At 35.4% G+C, this 14,219-nt stretch overlaps 1 protein-coding gene across 1 annotated transcript; it reads left to right on the forward strand.

Moving 5' to 3' along the window:
• The first annotated feature begins 1,774 nt into the window (after positions 1-1,774).
• LOC7462036 (importin beta-like SAD2) lies at positions 1,775-13,795 on the forward strand. Its single transcript, XM_024585081.2, has 22 exons — positions 1,775-2,015; positions 2,103-2,238; positions 2,333-2,420; positions 2,679-2,828; positions 3,663-3,825; positions 4,475-4,659; positions 4,746-4,919; positions 5,810-5,955; positions 6,448-6,571; positions 6,656-6,836; positions 7,047-7,206; positions 7,290-7,331; positions 7,581-7,699; positions 7,783-7,981; positions 8,582-8,713; positions 8,973-9,076; positions 9,234-9,413; positions 10,796-10,935; positions 11,071-11,210; positions 11,323-11,483; positions 12,688-12,814; positions 12,916-13,795. Exons 1-22 carry the CDS (start codon positions 1,926-1,928, stop codon positions 13,074-13,076), a joined length of 3,102 nt encoding a protein of 1,033 aa, XP_024440849.1. The 5' UTR covers positions 1,775-1,925; the 3' UTR covers positions 13,077-13,795.
• Positions 13,796-14,219: the final 424 nt, after the last annotated feature.

The following is a 14,219-nucleotide window of genomic DNA, read 5'->3' on the forward strand; positions in this document are numbered from 1 at the left end:
ATATATATAATTTTTCAATTTATTTTCAAATATGATCATGACAGATTCTGAATATATATTCCGACTCATTTTTCATCGCATCTAATATTAGAAAATAATTAATATACCAATGATTTACATAAAGTAATTAATATGCCAATGAGATAGATGACATGTTTATAACAAGATCCGTGGAAGTTTAATATATACTTAGGTTACAGTTCGCGCTTTGCTATGAGGAGGACAAAAACAAATTAATATAAAAAAGAAAATACAGACAACACTAATGTTTTATTATTTGTAAGTAAAAGTGTAACAATTAATTTTAAAATCCAGTCAGGTGATCCGCGCTTTGTCTTTGACAGGATAAAAAGATTTTTTTAACTCTAAAAGATAAATGTGCAGGCATTTTCAACATATTTTTGTCATTAAAAAATAAATCCTTATAATGAATTGAAAAACTCATTCATATATTTAATTAAATAAATTAAAAATTACATACATCAATAAATGTAAATGCAAGAAAAAAAAAAGTTGTTAATGCTAGGAAAAAATTAAATAAAAAAATTAAGAGATAAATACATATTAAAATACTTGATCCTGTTACACCCCGTTATAGATCAATTGGTTTAATAACTTTATTTGTTGGAATTAGTTCTTTATTTAATTAAATAATAATAAAAATAAATATATATATGAAATTTGTTGAATAAATATTATATAAGGTTTCATGAAGAGGACGCTACTAATATCAAAAGAAAAATGTTATATTCTTTGTAGAAAACAAGTAAAAATTAAACTCTATTCTATTAAAAATATCATAAATTTTTTTTATACTTTATTTATTTTAAGTAATTGCAATCAAAATTGAATACTCTCCAGGTAGGGCATCCCAAATTTTATTTAACTAATATATTTTCATTAATCTAAATTTAAATTAAAAAAATAAAGTTAAAAAGGAGTTAGACGCTTGGAACGGATGGCTTAACACACCTAGCCCAGTAAAAGAAAAACACATGCAATTGCTTGCAAGGTTCAAAAACACAACAATTAAATCTCCTCGTTAAATAAAACCCGTTGATATTAAAATCAGTTTTTTTCTCTTTAAAATTAAGTAAATTTCATTAATTTACTTTTAATCATTATCCTTTCTCTTATTTTTTAAATTTTGTAGTTTTTTAAACAATAATTAATTTTTTGAATTATTTCTATAATTTTATAATACTTCAAAGGATTTATTATAATTTATTTTTAAATTTTAGATAAATAAATTATGTTTTCATGAAGCAAAATATTTGTACGTGCACTTCTTTTATTTTTTATAAGGAAAATTAGCTTCTTGTCTTAGTTTTTAATTAATATTAACAGCTTATTTTATTTTTTTATTTCATATATATTTTTTATTCATTTTATTAAATGTAAAATATCTTTTTTTTACATTAGAAATTAATTTAAAATTCAATTATTATGTGTGTTTGATACATAATGTTTTTTTAAAATATTATTTAATTAAAAATATATCAAAATAATATTTTTTTAAATATTTTTTATATTTTTAATATAAACATATTAAATGTTTTTAAAAATATTTAAAGAATATTAATTTAATACTGAAACAATTTGAAGCGGTGAAAAAACAAACTCACATGCATGTCGTAATTCATTGTAGTTAAACAACCGTAAACCCTAATCATTTAAATACAACATTCACTAGCTGTCTCTCTCCGTAACCCGAACACGCACGCACACTTTCTCCCTCTTCTTCTCTGCATTTCCTCCCCCCCCCCCCCCCCCCCCCCCACCCCCACACTACTAAAGCCTAGCTGAAGAAGAAGACGGCCCAGCTAGGGTTTAGACATAACCAAAAAAGAAAAAAAATACTGAAGATCGATAATTTTTTATCCTTTGATCAGTTGGATAATAATAATAATAATCATAATAATAATATGGATCTCCCTAGCCTCGCTGTTGTCCTACAAGCCGCTCTTAGTCCCAATCCCGATGAACGCAAAGCCGCTGAGCAAAGACTCGATCAGGTTCAAGATTGAATAATTGATCAATTATAATATTGCTTTATTACCTTTGCGATAATCAATTCAGTTAAAGATGTGTTTTGATTGCAGTTCCAGTACACTCCTCAGCATCTCGTGAGATTGCTGCAGATTATCGTGGACAATAATTGCGACATGGCTGTGCGTCAAGTAGCTAGTATTCACTTCAAGAACTTCATTGCTAGGAACTGGGCACCGCATGAGCCTGGTATGCTATCCTCGTCGGTTAATTATACCAGCAGCTTGTTGTTTTTGATTAGTATATGATTGTTATTGCTTGGTTTTGTTATTATTTATTGTAGATGAGCAACCGAAGGTCTCACATAATGATAAAGCTATGGTGAGGGATCACATCCTAGTGTTTCTTGTGCAAGTTCCACCTTTGTTGAGGTATAATTGTGTGATTTCTACTGTTTTATTGATGATTCTGATTTTTACATTTTGGGAATTTTCTCTCTCTCTCCTGAATTGCAATTTCTTGCCTTTAATTAGTGTTTTGTTGGATAAATATGATCTCCTGAATTTTTATTTTTTAAATTGTCAAAATTCAACTTTTTTTGTAGAATGTGTATTGGAATTTAGTGGACCATTGTAGAGGCTTTTCTGATTCTTCTTCCTTTGTATTAAACATCATGCCATGATGTATAGGGTACAGCTGGGCGAATGTATCAAAACAATGATCCATGCTGATTACCCAGAGCAGTGGCCGCACCTTCTGGATTGGATCAAGCATAACTTACAAGATCAGCAAGTTTATGGAGCTCTTTTTGTGTTGAGGATTCTTTCTAGAAAATACGAGTAAGGATGTGCTAGTTGTTCATGTTTTGATTCGCTTCCAAGATAATATGCCAATCACTAAGCTTTTTGACCTTTTCTCAAGTTCTGAACATGCTTGTGGTTCTCTTTCTTCATTTCATAAATATCTAAACATTGATGTTGGGATCATTTTCCACAAAAAAAATAGGAAAGACATATAAATAACTTGCATATGGCCTTTGAGCTTGATATAGCTCAAATATAACGACCTGGTTTTGAATAATGGGCCTGTGGTGCTGATGAGAAGCGTGTTCATATAAATTTTTTTAACCTCTGTATCTTTGCACGTAAAAAAAAAGTCATTTCTTGGCTGACTATATAATTGGCATAGATACCTGTGCTTGATAGTTAGTTAGACTGTGTGGATTGGTTTTCCCTTATTTCATCAGTGATGCTGTTTATTATCAGTGAAAAGAATCTTTCCCAAGCAATAAATTGTGGTATGAGAGTCTTGGGACTGCTTTTCAGCCCTCACTTTGGATTTCCAGTAGTGTATTGCAACAGTGTCTGAATGCTTTAAGTGAGCTGTTGTACCAATTTGACTTAGGGATTAGAAAAAACGATCCATTTAAGAATGTTGTAAGAAAGAAAATGTCACAATAGGGTTTGTTTTTGTTAGAATGCTTTGGCACCCATCGTATTCTTCCATGCAGTGAGCACATTGCTTGTGAGTTTGGTTGAAGAGCTCAATAAATTGTCTGATTGGTGGAATTCCATTTGTAATAATTTTTATGTCAAAATCCATATTCACCTTCTTATCTGGGATGTACTACATTAAACATCCATTCTAATATTACGAAACTTTTTTTTTCATAGGTTCAAGTCGGATGAGGAGAGGACACCTGTTTATCGCATTGTTGAGGAGACATTCTCTCATCTCCTCAACATATTCAACAAGCTTGTCCAGATTCCGAATCCTTCTCTGGAAGTAGCAGATTTGATTAAGCTTATTTGTAAAATATTCTGGTCATCTATATATGTAAGTTCTTAAATGGTAGTTGCAATATTGAACATATGTAAATTCCATTTAAGGATTCCTTGTTTATTGGATGCTCCAGTATATCTATCATGGGGAGCATATTCTAATGTGCTTTTTGGAGTCACGCCCCCCCCCCCCCCCCCATTTTTTTTTGCTACTTGACTTGCATTTTGCTCATATTGAGATGTTCTGTAAGCCATGCTGAAGTTCCCCTCCATGTTCATCCTTCAGTTCCGCTTATGACAATTATGAAACTTGTTCTCCCTTAATGTTTAGAGCAGTCTTGTACATGTTGTAATTTATACTCATTCAACATGTACTTTAACAACCTACTGCTGTGCTAGGAGAAGAGGACCTAATGTTGGCACTCTTTGCATATGGATATTAGTACAAAAACAGTATGTTTAATACTTTTCTACCCTGTTTTAGGAAGAAATTAAAGTTTGATCATATGCAATTTCTATCTCCGGCATTCATAAGACATTAAGAGGTTAGGATGCTGTCAAATGATACATATATTATTTGTTAGAACTAGGAAATATCCTAGTGTAGGTAGTTTGTTTTTGTAGAAAATTTCTCAGACATGGCTTATTATAGTATTTTTGATGTTATGATCTACAAGTTTTAATTTGTTGTCACTGATCATCAGTTGGAGATTCCAAAGCAGCTATTTGATCCAAATGTCTTCAATGCTTGGATGGTTCTTTTCTTAACTGTTCTGGAGAGGCCTGTTCCTGTTGATGGCCAGCCTGTGGATCCCGAGCTTAGGAAGTCATGGGGATGGTGGAAGGTGAAGAAATGGACAATTCACATTTTGAACAGGCTATACACCCGGTAATGTTTTGGTGTTTGAAATAAGCTTAGAGTAGTTGGGATGATCATGTCGTTTAGTGTGTCATGACCATTTTAAACACGTGTAGGTTTGGAGATTTGAAACTTCAAAACCCAGAAAACAAAGCTTTTGCCCAAATATTTCAGAAAAATTTTGCTGGGAAGATTTTGGAGTGCCACTTGAATTTATTGAATGTGATCCGTGTTGGTGGCTATTTACCTGACAGAGTTATCAACCTAGTTCTTCAGTACCTAAGTAACAGGTTTGTACAATATGCTTTCTCACACATACTGGAGTCATATTTTTGTTCACATTTTACATCCCATTCCTTCTTTCTATTATCATATATATCAGCTCCCAGTTTTTTTAAACTCTTTTTGGCAGTGTTCCAAACTAGTTTGTTTCTACAAACTAGCTGGCGTCGGGAACTTGGGATTGAGGTTTGTTGTTGTTGAATGCACCTGGTTTGGGCAAGTTTGAAATTGAGGCTAGTTGTTGTTGTCATATGCATCATTTCAGGTGTGAATGGCACGTCTGCTTAAAACCCAAACTGATGCACTCATGAGATTTTTTTTTTCTCATGGCCTTCCCTAGGGTTTGACTCTGTTTTTTGATAGTATCGTTTTGCTCATCTTTTTACTGAATTGTTCTTATTCTCCCCTTTGTTTTGGCATGGTAATTCTAAAAGCATTTATCATTTGATTGCAAGATGAAAGAAACTCAAGCTCATGTACACAGCAGAAAAATGAACATGCCTTGGTTTCTAAAGCACATGACTTTTATGCCTTTTGCATTATTGTGACAAGTTGTTCATCACAATTTTATCAATATTTTTTGTTGGGTTTGGCTAATGGGTGCCCTTAGGGCACTTGTTAAGGTTAGTTATTATTAGTTTGTGGTAGTTAAATGTTGCAACAATTAGAAAAATTTGAATTCCGAACTTTTCATCTAATTACATCACAAACCCAATGCTTAAGACCCAAATGATGCACTTCTCAAACATTCAACTCGCTACGAATAACTGGTTTCTTAACAAGTTCCAAGGGCACCCACTGACATCTCCTTTTTTTTCAATTTTGTGTTATGTTGCACTGCTGCTATGGTGTATTGTTGGAGGCTAATGTTGTCACACTGATTTTTGCTCACATGCAGTATCTCAAAGAATAGCATGTACAATCTACTGCAACCAAGACTTGACGTTCTTCTCTTTGAGATAGTTTTCCCCCTTATGTGCTTTAATGACAATGATCAGAAGCTCTGGGATGAAGACCCACATGAATATGTGAGAAAGGGTTATGGTGAGTATCAAAATCTGGATCCATTGCTTGAAAGACTTAAGTGCTTTGGCATTATTGTTGGACTTGTGGGAGGCGCTGACCCTGCCATAGAATGCAATAAACCATTTGGTTAGAAAAAGACTCGAGTTTCAAGTGTACTTTTGGGCTCCAAAAACATTTTGAATAATGTTTTGGAGAATTATTAATTTCATACTTTCAGAGGTGCTTTTCAACATGAATTGATAAACAACAAAAATATCCTTCATTTTTTTAATAATTAATTAACTGTAGTAATTTGTTAATTAATTTCTGTTTTTATTTTCTTTAAATTTAAAATTGACGCATTACCAGCAACATTACCAAACACTTTCATGAACAATCATGAACCCTTCACAGCCACAGCCACAGCCACAGCCACAGCCACCTTTTCTCCATAAACATAAAAAGTCTACATCATTCCTTAAAAGATCCTGAGTTTTAATGGTGATTCATACATGGCATGCCTTGTTTCAGATATCATTGAAGATTTGTACAGTCCAAGGACTGCTTCCATGGATTTTGTCAGCGAGTTGGTTAGAAAACGTGGGAAGGAGAACCTTCAAAAGTTCATTCTATTCGTTGTGGAAATTTTTAAGAGGTATCTTTCATTTTGAGCTTTGAAATAGATTGAAATATATTTGGATACTTAATGTTTCTCAGATTGATGTTTTCTTTTTTGTAGATTTGATGAAGCACCATTGGAATATAAACCCTATCGACAAAAGGATGGTGCTCTACTTGCTATTGGAGCACTTTGTGATAAGCTGAAACAAACTGACCCTTACAAATCTGAGCTGGAGCGTATGTTAGTGCAACATGTTTTCCCTGAGTTCAGCAGCCCTGCTGGCCACCTTAGAGCAAAGGTTCATTGCTCTTTTAGCTCTTTTTTCTTTGAAATCATTTTCTGTCTGGCATTTTATATTTTAGCTATACCCCGTTGTTATTGGCTTTGGTTCTTTAATGTTAATTGCGTTTCCCAGATTGCAAAGTCTATATGTTAGTTCATTAAGAGTCAGTTTATTCTTTTTTATTATTATTATTATTATTATTATTATTATTGGTGTTGATATTAGGCTGCATGGGTTGCTGGACAATATGCTCACATTAACTTCTCAGACCAGAACAATTTCCGTAAAGCTTTACACAGTGTTGTTTCTGGGTTGCGTGATCCAGAGCTTCCTGTGCGTGTTGACTCAGTTTTTGCATTGCGAAGCTTTGTTGAAGCCTGCAAAGGTATGAATCTGCTACACTCTCTAGCTCTCTTTCTATCTCTATCTATCTATCTATCTTCTAAATGAATTCTATGTATGACTCAGATTTAAGTGAGATCCGTCCGATTCTTCCTCAACTTCTTGATGGTATGTGATTATACTCATTGACAGTTCATTTTGGTTTGTGATGACATTAATTTCTGAAGTCAGTTAAATAGAGCTGGCTTCTCTTTGTTCATAGATCTTTTTTTTACCAGTGTCACTGCTTTTTTTGTTGATTTTTTTTCCTTGCATTCAATTCTACAGGTTATTAATAGCATTTGACCAATTAGCCTGTGGTAAAAAGGTTCTAAAAGTGCTGATGTAACTCATTTATTTTTTCTTCCTCCCATCCAGAGTTCTTCAAACTAATGAATGAGGTAGAGAATGAGGACTTGGTATTTACTCTGGAAACTATAGTGGATAAATTTGGTGAGGAGATGGCACCCTATGCTCTTGGATTATGCCAGAATTTGGTAATACTCATCTGTTCTGATTACATGCTATAGTTGTTGGACATTTGTGTCTGACTGAGACTGACATTACACCTTTATTTCAGGCAGCTGCATTTTGGAGATGCATGAATACTGCAGAAGCTGATGACGAAGCTGACGATCCTGGTGCTTTAGCTGCAGTTGGTTGTTTGCGTGCAATAAGCACAATTCTCGAGTCAGTCAGCAGGCTACCTGATCTTTTTGTCCAAATTGAGCCAACTTTGCTTCCTATAATGCGTAGAATGTTGACAACCGATGGCCAAGGTATGCATGCATCCATTGGCTTGTCTTATCTTGTCTGAATGAACCCATTGAATTCTGCGATGACTGCTGCTTGGAATATTAGGACTTGCTTGTATCCTTGTGATATGCTCTAATTAGTAGAATTTTTAATTTTTTCTAGTCATTCTGGTTCTGCTTGCCAATCTGGCTGTCTCAGATCCAGTGAGATTGGTTTGTGATGCGGTTTGAAGGCCAGTTGAGTTCTCTTTCTCCCGCTCACTCTTGGCAATCCAGTCTTCTTTCCTGTTGCTCTCCTGGGAATGAGACACCTATGCCTTGTAGCATGTAAATCTATATCCTGTGTTAGCTTGTCACTTGATTGGAAAAATACTAAAGCAGGACCATAAAGTGTTTTGAAAACTTAGACTTTGCAATTGAATTCCCATCCCCATGTTTTTCCTTGAAACTTACAAGAAGAATTTTATTTTATTTTTTTCCCATGTCAAAAATGTTGGAATTAAATCTATTCTGGGCCTAAATCTCTGGTTAAAGCTTAATTGTCTCTGATGGCATGATATTGATTGAGCCTTTTGTTCTATTGGTGAAATTGTGAAATTGAACTCTTTTTATATCTTTCTGCAGAGGTGTTCGAAGAAGTTTTGGAAATTGTTTCATATATGACCTTTTTCTCTCCTACGATATCTACAGAGATGTGGTCTCTTTGGCCCTTGATGATTGAAGCACTGGCAGATTGGGCAATTGATTTCTTTCCTAGTACGTATTTAGTTCACTGACTTCTTCTGCCACACGTAACATCTTGGTAGCTAATGCTGTCTTTGGTTTTTATACCCTCATTGATATGATTTGCTAAATGTATTAGGAAATTAATGTTTCTAAACTGCTACCATTATTTACTAGCTTGAACAAGATATTAAAATCGAGGGTCTGTGATTGAATGAATTAAATTTGTATTATGATGCTTTTAAATTTTTAGTCCTTGTGACAGTTCTCATGCTGTTATGCTCTGCTGCAGACATTCTGGTTCCCTTGGACAACTATATATCCAGGGGGACTGCACATTTCCTTGCATGCAGAGAACCAGATTACCAACAAAGTCTTTGGAAAATGATTTCATATGTGAGTTATTCTAGAATCATTAAATGCTTTTTTTTTTTCTTTTGCTAATTGTCCAATTGAAGCATGCAGAATGAAGAGACTATTTTCTTGAACATTCTTTAATTTATTTTATCTACTTATCTTTGTTTTTTGGTCTATGTTTTTTGTTCTTTTGCAGATCATGGCAGATAAAAACTTGGAAGACAATGACATAGAACCAGCACCAAAGCTTATTGAAGTGGTTTTTCAGAACTGTAAAGGGCAAGTGGATCAGTGGGTTGAGCCATATATGAGAATCACTGTTGAGCGGTTGCGTCGAACTGAGAAATCATACTTGAAATGTCTTCTTATGCAAGTGGTAAGGAATTATAATGGTACTTTACAAATCTTTGATGCATGACTTTTCCTTTTTTGATTATACTTTACTCCCCGAACTCCTTTGATTATACTTTGCCCCCTGAACTCCATATCTTGCTCCTTTTTCTCTTGGGGATTGCTTATTTCCCAGGCTTGACTTTTTCAAGTAGTTTGAAACTTTGAACATTCACCTCGTACTAGGTTTGAGTAGGAAGTCAGTATTCCTAACCTTGACTATGAGCAGACAGGCCTAGAGTATGTGTGATTGTGGAACAGGCTTGTGTTTCACACTATAACTAATCATGTAAGGTTTTTTTTGTTTTTAATTAGGAATTTTAGGTCTTTATTGGTAAACAGGCAGTGTCGGATTTTGGGGCTTGTTATGATAATGAAGGTAATTTTTGATTGGTACTTCACACTCTTTGGAATAAACACATAATGTTGCTTTGGCTATTCATCATTATTGATATATTGGAAGCTGGCTCGCAAGGATTCTCCATGGGATAATGTATATTGTAATTTCATGTTATTTTATCAAAGATCCATTTCTTGAGAAATTTGAGATTGTTCAGTCCACTTCATTCCCAGGGAATTTCTGCCTCCAATAACCTCTTTTACTTTTAAAATTATGTTTGTCTTTGAATGTGTTCTCTATGTGTGACCGAGAGTCAGTCAACTATTGCTGGTGACACCAAAATTTTCACTTGACAACCTGAACTATCCCTTCTAACTGATAGATTTATAAAACAAGGCACCTATTAAAATTCCATGTCACATGCATTCTTGATGTTGGGGTAACAGAAGAATTTATTAGATCTGCCATGTCCTAGTTAATCAATATTCTACAGAGAACATTTTAATTTGTTTTTGTAAGTTTCATACTACTCAGTTTTCTAGTTGGTAGGAATATGGGTTCCTGTTGCAACTGTATGCGTTGGGTTAGTTCCATTCTTGGTGGAGTTCACTTATGAGTCTTTGGGTTATATGTTATAACTCTCAAGTTTCTTGAATTGCCTGAAAAGAATGATTTTGTGAACTGATTAATCTTTATCTACGAAGTATCATCCCACACTTGCTATAAGCACGTGTCACAGATATTGCACCTTTTTTTTTCTTTCTCTTGCACACAAACCTATACTAGGCTATCCTGATTTATGGCTGAGATTTGGCTTCTGAGAGGTGGGAAATCGAAATCTGACATTCAGATTTATTTGATATTCTTGTAAAAATGTCTTCTTTTGAGGTAGGTAGTAGTTAATGCTTTTGGTAGCTTAACAAGATCACTCCCTTTTAAGTGAATTTCTTTTTTGTCTGTAGGAGGCTACCCATTGTATTTGAATTGAGATTTTGTTAAAAGGATATCCTTCTGAATTTTCTGTGCAGGTTGCGGATGCTCTTTACTACAATCCAGCTTTGACCCTCAGCATATTGCACAAACTTGGTGTTGCTACTGAGATCTTTAATCTATGGTTCCAGATGTTGCAGCAAGTGAAAAAGAGTGGTGTACGGGCAAATTTTAAAAGGTAACTTTTCTTAAACTTTTATTCTCTATCCTTGGGCTTCATATGAGCTGTAAAGTGGAGGTCTATTTTTCTCCTATTTTCATTAAATGGTTTCTATGATTTGGTGGAGCATACTTAGTGATTTCTGTGGTGCAGGGAACATGATAAGAAAGTTTGTTGTTTGGGATTGACATCACTACTTGCTCTCCCTGCGGAGCAATTGCCAGGAGAGGCTCTGGGGCCAGTTTTCACGGCCACTCTTGATCTTCTAGTTCAATACAAGGATCAACTTGCAGGTCGGACTCTGTCTTTGTCTCTTCTGCCTGGTTTTTCCCACCGCCATGATCTTTCTTCATTATATGTTAGGTAGAATATTGATATTCTTATGTACATTATGTGTTGGGACAGAAGCTGCGAAGGAGGAAGAAGCTGAGGATCTTGGTGATATGGATGGCTTCCAGACTGATGACGAAGATGATGATGGTGATGGGTCTGATAAAGAAATGGGAGTTGATGCTGAGGATGGGGATGAAGCTGATAGCATTAAACTTCACAAGTTAGCTGCACAGGTGTGATCATTTTCTCATATTTCATTCTTAATGAGAATCCATGGCTTTTTAACCCCATATTTTCTTCAGTATGCTGGTGATATTGGTAGCCTTGATATATATTTTGTTTTTATTGGAAATGAATATTGAGCATACTGTACATGTCCCTTCCATCTTAAAATCCAGTGTGTTTAAAAGAGAAATCAATTTACTCCCTATCCCAGGAGAATGCATTCGTTCTCAATTTTATCCAATTTGAATTGCATGTCCTTGCTGAAAAAGTCAAAGCATGTACTTTATCACCCTCAGTTCCTGCATTACCCCTTACATTTCCCTCCTAATTTCTTTCATGCTCGCACTTATAAAAGCACGTTATTAAGTGCAAGCTGGCAATGCAAGTTGATTCAATGATTCTCCTCTGAGCCTGAACTTTTTCTAAGAGAACAGCATGAACTTCAATTGTTGAAAACCTAAAATTTTGAGAGGTTAAAGATCCATTTTAGAAAGAGTAAAGCTGCCTGTCTTGATTATCTTTTAACAAATGACACAAATAGACAATTAATAAATTCCCAAAGAGTTTACTAAAATTACAATGCTTGCCATTGTCTCCATTGATATAAAAAATTTCAAACTGGTATTTGGTTGGTGTTTTATGAGCCCACTCATTTCATTATAACACAGTACAGCAGCTTGCCAAGTGCTCTGGAGTTTCTCCAGTGCCTGTACCCTTGATAGTCCACGATGAAGGTGAAACAAATGGAGCCAGCTTCTCTTATATCTGCTTGCCCATTTATATGATATTGCATGACCAAAATGTTGCCATGGCCCATAAGTGTTCTGACCTTGCAACTGATTTCCTTATGCGATCTCCATTCACTTTAAGCCATATATATACCTTGATTACTGTATCTCACAGGTGAACTTCTGTTTTGGGATTGCTAATTTACGCCGATTATATCTCTTTCCATATTGATTTGCTATGTTATTCAAGATGCATTGAGCTATAACTTGGTAGCCTGGATGGATTTTACATGAGATCGTTTTCAAATTTCTCTTCATATGAAACTAATTTTTAAAACCTTGGTTTATGGAGAAGCTGAGTAGGTCAGTGAATTCTGATTGAAGTTTCACTGAACTGCTTGTTTCATGTTTTTCCTCAACTCTTTATACTCGACACATTCTTGAGCATTTTACTCAATCATCACCTGCTATGTGTACACCACAGGCAAAATCTTTCCGCCCACATGATGAGGATGACGATGACTCTGACGATGACTATAGTGATGATGAGGAGTTGCAATCACCGATTGACGAGGTGGACCCTTTCATTTTCTTTGTGGACACTATCAAAGGCAAGGGGAACCTCTTTTGCGACAGTACATAAGAGAAGATTTAAGACTAATTCTTGGTGCCATCTAACCATGAATTGTTGTTTTTGGTTCTGTTGAATCAGCCATGCAAGCATTGGATCCATTAAGGTTCCAGAACCTTACACAGACACTTGACTTTCATTTTCAAGCGCTGGCAAACGGTGTTGCCGAGCATGCTGAGCTGAGGAGGGTAGTGATTGGAAAAGAAAAATTGGAGAAGACATCTGCTGCCGGTGCTTTGTAATTTAGTGGCTTGGAGGCCTTGTGGTCAAAGTTGTTCATTGCTGTCCAGTTCATGCATACTGCATTGGAGTCATTGCCATTCTCATTAAAGCATTTTCTTAGTTCAATGGTCACAGAGGTCAGTCAGACCTGAAGGATTCTCAGGCTGAAGTTATTGTGGAGCTTTGCACATTTGAGTTCCCAATTAGTCTGCAGATTGTGGGATAAGTGGGCTGTGACTTTCTCTGCCATGGGTTCAGGTTAGTCATTGTTTGGTGAGTCTGGTCAATTCTACTTCAGAAGAGGCCTGTCACGGCTAGTTTGTGTTATTCTCTTTGTTTCTCCTGTTGTATTTTTTGTTTGGGCTTTGGGGGAAGAGATTCTTTTGTTTTAATCTCCTTTCCACTCTCACCTCTTCCCGGGGTTGATTTGAGACCCCATTGGCCCGCTTGTGTTTGAAATCAAGAAGTACCACATGCATAGAGTTCATGTCATAGGGATGGGAATCATTTTGGAGCGGTCAACCTTGTAATGATAATTTTTTCTTATAAAAAGTAGCCAATATTCTTTTTTTCTAGCCTTCCTATTTTTGTCCCATTCTGTAACGAGTATAGTCTACAAACATTAAGAAACATCGATCCGCATGGGTACTGCAGAGGCTTTCCAAGGGTAGCTTGCTGCTGGTTGTAAAACAGTTAATATTCTTTATATAATGTGGTGGGAAGAGAAGATTGGTTTGTATATGATGCTCATTTTCATAAATCATCCTGGTAAAACCTAGATTTCTCTTTTGCTGCCGCCTTGCATGGTCTTAACACGATTTACATGGTTTCCTGGTTTGTACCGTGCCTGTGCATTCTTGCTTGAAATAGTGATCTGGTTTGCCAATGGAAATGCTGTTTTCCTGTGATGAGTTCCACGGATAAATGGCTGCCAGCTGCATAGGAACTAAAGAAAAATGGCCTTGCAAGGTTAAGCAATCATGGTCTGCCATTCTCGTAGAATTAATTCTGAGGAATCATGTTTGAATGTCGCTGGGGAAGGTTGGTGGAGAATTGGATTGTTACAACTCAGTGGAGGAACAAGAGGAGAAGAAGCTGAATAACATGGTAGTTACATGAATAATTCATGGGAAATTAGCTATATAAGCTAAGGTGTAGGTTAC

The sequence above is a fragment of the Populus trichocarpa genome, chromosome 14 (genome assembly GCF_000002775.5).
Source record: "Populus trichocarpa isolate Nisqually-1 chromosome 14, P.trichocarpa_v4.1, whole genome shotgun sequence".
Classification (NCBI taxonomy): domain Eukaryota; kingdom Viridiplantae; phylum Streptophyta; class Magnoliopsida; order Malpighiales; family Salicaceae; genus Populus; species Populus trichocarpa.

Bases quoted from the DNA above. Each gene is read 5' to 3' on its own strand.
- LOC7462036 (XM_024585081.2), top strand. From the start codon at position 1,926: ATGGATCTCCCTAGCCTCGCTGTTGTCCTACAAGCCGCTCTTAGTCCC. The intron at 6,837-7,046 runs GTTCATTGCTCT...TGTTGATATTAG, and splicing joins CTGGCCACCTTAGAGCAAAG to GCTGCATGGGTTGCTGGACA. The intron at 7,700-7,782 runs GTAATACTCATC...CCTTTATTTCAG, and splicing joins TTGGATTATGCCAGAATTTG to GCAGCTGCATTTTGGAGATG.